At 44.8% G+C, this 6,304-nt stretch overlaps 1 protein-coding gene across 1 annotated transcript in view; it reads right to left on the reverse strand.

Moving 5' to 3' along the window:
- The window catches only part of CD8B (CD8b molecule), a 16,934-nt gene that overhangs the window by 5,673 nt on the left and 4,957 nt on the right, over positions 1 to 6,304 (reverse strand). Inside the window, exon 3 of the mRNA XM_012731481.1 lies at positions 4,416 to 4,505. Coding sequence (XP_012586935.1) covers positions 4,416 to 4,505 — 90 coding nt within the window. The remainder of the gene's footprint in view (positions 1 to 4,415; positions 4,506 to 6,304) is intronic.

Consider the following 6,304-nt stretch of genomic DNA (forward strand, 5'->3'; position numbering starts at 1 on the left):
TTTAACCTCTGCACTACCAGGGAGGCCCGCCAGTGTTTGGCTTTTAACAAATGTCCTGGATATTATCAAAGGTCTTAACAGTCCAGCTGGTGAAAAATGGCATTTCACTTCAGTTCCGGGTGGCTCGTAGCTCTAGCCTATTGTCATTATTATCAGTACCCCAAATCTTCCTCTGATAGCATTCATGCCCCCAGGCTAGACCCTGTGAGTGGCTGAGAGGCAGGACAGGAAGGCTGGGCAGAAAGGGTGAGCAGTTTTGAGCTTTGAGGCTGAAAAAGTTTAGAAAACACTTTGGAGCCAGCGAGAGGATAGAATGCTCACTGTGCTAGAACAGCCCTAAATGGAAACTTTTCTTCCATCATGTGAGGAAGACAGATGTTACTATTACTACCTTTCTCTCTTATTTTATAGTTCAGAAAAATCAAAACTCAATGGGGACAAATTACAAGCCCAAGGTTGCTCAGCTACCAATGGGCAGGTCCAGGGTGTGGACCTGAGTCCTCTGAATTCTGAAGCCCCAGCTGGTCGCTTAAAGGTTGAGCAGAGAAGGGGGAGTGTGAGGGGGAGGGGGCCCCCTGTGGAGCCCAGGCTGGAAAGTGTCTGTGGAAAGGAGAGGCCTTCACTAGACCCTTCTCACTGCTGAGATGCTGGAGTTTCTGCCTCCCTCCCTCTCACCCTCTCCGTGTTTCCCAGCCTGGACAAATCTCAAAAACTTGATGCTAAAGTGAAAGAAGCCAGGCAAGAAAGACCACATGTTATATGATTCAATTTATAAGAAATGTTTCGGAAAATCTTTAGAGATGGAAAGTGGTGGTTATCAAAGCTGCGATGGGGAGGGAGATGAGTTCTAAGTAAGCGCAAGGGATGTCGGAGCTATTCCAAAACTCAGTGCTGGTGATGGTGCATGAGTCAGTCAATTTGCTATAAAACTCATTGAGTTGCACATTTAAAGCGGATGAGTCTTAACATATGCAAATTATACCTCGGTAAAGCCTTTTTGAAAGTAATGGAGGAATATCCAGTAGGAAGGTTCCCTCCAACCCCTTTGGGTTGGTGAGCCTGGGGCTGCTTCCTGAGGAGTGGTCATCCCGGAAATGGAGGCCAGTGATGAGATGAGGCAAGACTGACCACCTAGCCAACATGTAACTCCAGTTAAAAGCTGATTCTTGTAACAAAGGATGCAAAAACGTTCGCAGGCAGGGAAGCAGCAACCAGTGATAACCACCTCCTATTCTCTGACACGCAGATCAGGGATCACTTGATGTCTAGGTCTCACCACCCTGTCCTGAGACAACTGTTTAGAATAAGCACCTATTGTTGTTGTCTCAAGGGCCGGCCCTATGTCTTAGGGAACAGACCTCCTGCCATGGCGGTCTGTGGGTTTCATCCACAGCAACAACCTTTGAGCTCTACTGGGTGCCCTACTGAGCTCTGAATGCCTTCTATAAAATCTCACTTAATTCTGCCATCCCTTTAGCCAGGTAAACAGCTTCATTTTACAGATGAAAAAAATTGAGGTTCAGAGAGGCCTAATCACTTGCCCAATGTCACACAGTATGAGGCAGCATAGACAGACAGTCATCCTGACCTAGGTCCGGCTGACTTACACTACCCAGGAGCCATGTCCCAAATGCAACCTCCTCTACTTTTTTTCATCCCATCCCCCAACTCTACTTGGCCACATTCACACACACTAATGTTAGATTTGCATTTTGCCCTAGAATTTCACTGAGAGCTGATGTAAAAAATAGTGTAAGATGGTTAAAGACCCTTTGCCCCATAATTTATTGAAATGTTAATGAATTCGTCCATGTATGGTGAACTTTACATATAGATCAAATAGCAGATTCCTTCTAAAATTTAGCACCAGGATAAAGGCTTTGATGTAAGGGTTATTTGCTTATATATCTATAGTATGTGTGTGTTTTGGGGTGTGTGTTTCGGGGTGTGTGTGTGTGTGTGGGAATTGATGATACCATGTGAGTCAGGGTACCCCTTTGTCTCACCGGACTTCCTTGCTTCTCCAGAGTTAGAGCACACACCCAATTTTTTCATCCTCATCCTAATGGTTCTTTTACAATTTGCTCTTTGCTATTTGTTTTATTTTATTTTTTAATTGTACCCTGCCTGGAATCCTTCAGGCAAAGTTGTGGGCCATAAATATTTTATAAAGTGAGGTCATTCTTGTTTCCATCTAATGGGCCCAAGACTTTGCTCGCCTTTACATGGTTCTGTCTTTCACTTCACTGCAACCTCATGTGGCAGCTTCCTGCTCTGTCAGACACAGATCTTGTTAGCTGCTTGCCTTTCCCAGACTTTTTCTGGTACTTTACATACTTAAGACAAAGTAACCCCAGCAGCACAAGGCAGCCCTGATGAGGCTGCTTGTGGTTGTTCTAGAGGAAGGAGCAGATGGCACTTTCTTTTTGTCACCAGTAACTACTAGGGAGCAGAGATCAGTATTTTTCTAGAAGTACATCTGGCTGATGGTTCAAGATGTGTGTGTATATGTGTGTAAGCACACCAGATGTGGTATCTAGTGCTTATAGGACAGAGGTGAGTTTGCTCACTTGTTCACAAACATTTATTAAGCGCATACTGTGTGTTATTTCCCTTAAAGGCATCAAAATTGGAAATATTTAAAGTTCTGGGTTTTGGATTGGGTTTTAGTTTTCTTAACAACTTTACTGATACATACTTTACACATAGTAAAAATCACCTCACTAAAGTGCATAATTTAGAGTTTGGGTGTTGTACGCAATCACCACAATCTAACTTTAGGAATATCTCACCCCCCAGGAAACCCTGCACCCATTAACAGTGACTTCCTCGTCCTTCCCCAGGCCCCATACTTTGGGCAACCACCAGTCGACTTTGTCTTCATGACATGTCTTATTTTGGACATTTTATATCAATGGGATCAAATAATATATATATTTTTGTGACTAGCTCCTTTTCCTGCTAATATTTTCAGCACTTATGCACACTGAAACAGTATGGAGTTTCCTCAGAAAGTTAAGAATAAAATGATTCAGTATTTACCCGAAAAAAGTGAAAATACTAATTCAAAAAGACATCTGTGCCCCATGTTTATTGCAGCATTATTTGTAATCGCAAATATGTGAAACAACCTAAGTATCTATAGGTGGATGGCTGTATAAAGAAGATGTGGGGGCCCTCTCTGGTGGTGCAGCAGGTTAAATCACAGCACTGAGAAGCTATCTGCAGCCACTGCAGCACTAGTTCAGTCCCAGGTCAGGGAGGTGACCCACATGGTGCAACAGGCCTCTCCTGGCCCTGCTGCTCCCCTCAGTTTCAGATAACTCGCCTATTCTGCTCCCCACTCTGTCTCTGGTGACTCTTCTCCCTACATCCCAAACCTCTGGCCTATGCAATCATAAATAAATAAATACAATCATTTTCTTTTTTTAAAAAAAAAGATGTGGTACATGTGTATGTAAAATGGAATTCAGTGATCAAACAAAAGAAATCCTGCCTTTCAACAACATTGATGGGCTTCCTTAAGGGTATTATGGTAAATGAAATAAATCAGAGAAAGACAGTACTACGTTCTTACTTATACATGGAATCTAAAAAATAAACCTACACAAACAAACAGAACCAAGCTCATAGATACATAGAACAGTGGTTGTGTGTGAGTGGTTGTCAGAGACAAGAAATGGGAGAAATAGATGGAGTCCCGAAGTACAAACTTTCAGGTATAAAAATGACTAAATCCTGGGGACCTAATGTACAGCATGGTGATGATTGTTAATGGTGCTCTACGGCATATTTGTCAAGAGTGATGATCTTAGCAGTTCTTACAGTAAAATAATATTTATAACTATGTGAAGTTATGGATATTGAGCAGACTCACTGGGATGGTCATTCCATGTGCATACAAATATGAATCACTATGTTGTATACCTGAAGCTAATCTAATATTATTTGTCAATTATACCTCAATAAAAATGTTAAAGGATTTATCATGGTACAGCATTTATCATCACTTCTCTCCTTATGGCAAAAAACATTCCATTGTACGGATATTCTGTATTTTGTTAACCCATTCATTAGCTGGTGGACTTTGAGTTGTATTGACTTTGTGGCTATGAAGAAGGCTGCTTGCAACGTTCCCGCAAGTTTTGTCCTGTGATGCTATGTGAGGGAGTCCCCCACTAGACTGTGAGGTAGAGTTGCCTTGATGCTCAGATTCCCTTCTGACTCCAGCTTGGGGTCAGAAAAACAAGCTAGATAGTCCATACTTAGAAAGAGTTGGGGAAGGAAGAAAAGTAGGATAGAGAGAGGGAGGGAGGGTAAGAGAAGGGGAGGAGAGGTAGAATTTCCTTCTCACCTGTCTTCAAAGGAAGGGAGTGAATGTTTGCTTTATTTCTAAGGGTTCAGTGAGAACTCACCTTTCTGCCTCCTTGAGTTTGGGAACTTGCATGGCTTCTTCTTGGTTGTGGACTTCTGGGTGGGCCGGGCAGTGGTGGGGAGAATGTCAACTACAGAAAGTAAGCAAAACAAGTATCTGAGCCAGGTGACAGCAGGTGGCCACTGAGACAAAGCTTAAAACTACGAATTGAATTCAGGTACAAAAGTCCTCAACACTATCCCCTCAACTGCTTTACAGGGCTTTAGAATTTTTTTAAAATTTTGTAATAGTTTATTTTTACATATTTTTGTGCATTTTATCATCTCAGTTGCAATCCCCTTGGGTAGAAATTTTTATCTACTTCCCAGTTCTCAGATCTGTCTGAGGACTTGGGGTGGGGGTCAGCTTGATATGCTGGAGAGAGGGGTGTGGAGCCACACAGGCCCAAACAGAGCCCCAGAACACCTAAAAAACGCTGTGCAACTTGGCTGAGTCCTATCACTTGTCTGTCCCGTTTCCACACCGCTGAATTAAAGATGACTCCCACCGCTCTCTCCGCCTTGTGAGAAGTATGGGGGCAGCAGCATGTCCCAGTGTGCAGTAGATGTTGCTCCCATCAGCCAAAGGCCTTGAGCTGAAGTCCGAGTGTCTGAGCCCTCGCGTGCACAGCCCCTCAGCTCCCCCTGCCAATGCCTGGGCGAGCAGACCAGGCCAGAGGAGTTGGTGCCTTTTCTGCACATTTCATACAAGCTACATAATTGGGGATTTGTTTTCCTTTCAAGTGTCTTGGAATTATCAGGCTGGAGGGACTCTGGCTTAGTCTCAACCTTTCATTTCAAAGGGAATGCCAACAAGGAGGTGTTCGCCCCCAGTGGAGAGCCGGGGCTAAAGCCTCCAAACCCTCTCCTGACTCCTAGGGGGTTGCTCTTCTCTTTCTATCTAATTCAGTGTCACATGAAGAAGCCTGGGGCAGGGCAATGGGCCAGTGCACAGGACAAGTGCAGAGACCGGGGCTCGGAGGGGCTGAGGAAGGGGTGAGTTACGGTGGCCAAACCTAACCCTTGCTTTTGTGAGCTGAGAAGGCCATATCGCTGAAATCATTTCTGTGAAGTGGAGGAGAAGGAATGGGAGACACCATAAACTGAAACTGTCATGTCGAGAGGAGCAGGGAGAGGCAGCCAAGGAACTGGTCATTTTGAGGCTGGCATCTTCCATATGAAAAGTGACACGAAGCACCTCAGCAACATGAGCCTCCCTAGAAAGCGAAGATTTGCTCTGTCTGCTTCATGAAGTTTCTGTAAGAAACAACTAACTAGAATCAACACACACTGAGCTCTGCCATGAGCTAGTGTCTATACCACGCGCGCAGCTTAGGCTGACTGACTGTTGGAGGCAGGAACTATTTTCCACATCGCATCCCTGAGAAGGCCTGCACGCAGAGCTGAAACCGCCTGTCCAGAGTTGGAAAGGCTGTAAGCAGCAGGCATGGGGCCTGAGTGTAAAGACTGACTTCTAGACTCCCATTCTACCACACCACCTCTGGTGCAAATGTTTTCTGACAAAAAGTTAAACAAAAAGTTTGATTCAAGCCTCCATGGTCATCAGAGTGTGAGGGAAACCAATATAAGGGAAAAGGTCACAGGGCCGAAGCTGTGAGGAGCTGGGCCCTCCGCCAGCTTCCTGTTACCTCCTTTAACGCTCACGGCCCGAGAACAGTCCATCCTATCATGCGTGCATGGGAAGACCCATGGACAGTGCTGAGTCTGCCAGAGAACCTGCTCAGTGCCTGGCTGGACACAGTGGCCTGGTCTGGTGGTGGATGGTGGGGAGACTTTAACTTCTTCTTGCCCAGAGCCAGGTCCCCTGATTCTTCCTGACCACCTGGCACCCAGTTAAAACCTACACCTTCTTACCTTAAAAAAAAAAAAA

Source organism: Condylura cristata, unplaced genomic scaffold, assembly GCF_000260355.1.
Source record: "Condylura cristata isolate star-nosed mole 26May11 unplaced genomic scaffold, ConCri1.0 scaffold00031, whole genome shotgun sequence".
Classification (NCBI taxonomy): domain Eukaryota; kingdom Metazoa; phylum Chordata; class Mammalia; order Eulipotyphla; family Talpidae; genus Condylura; species Condylura cristata.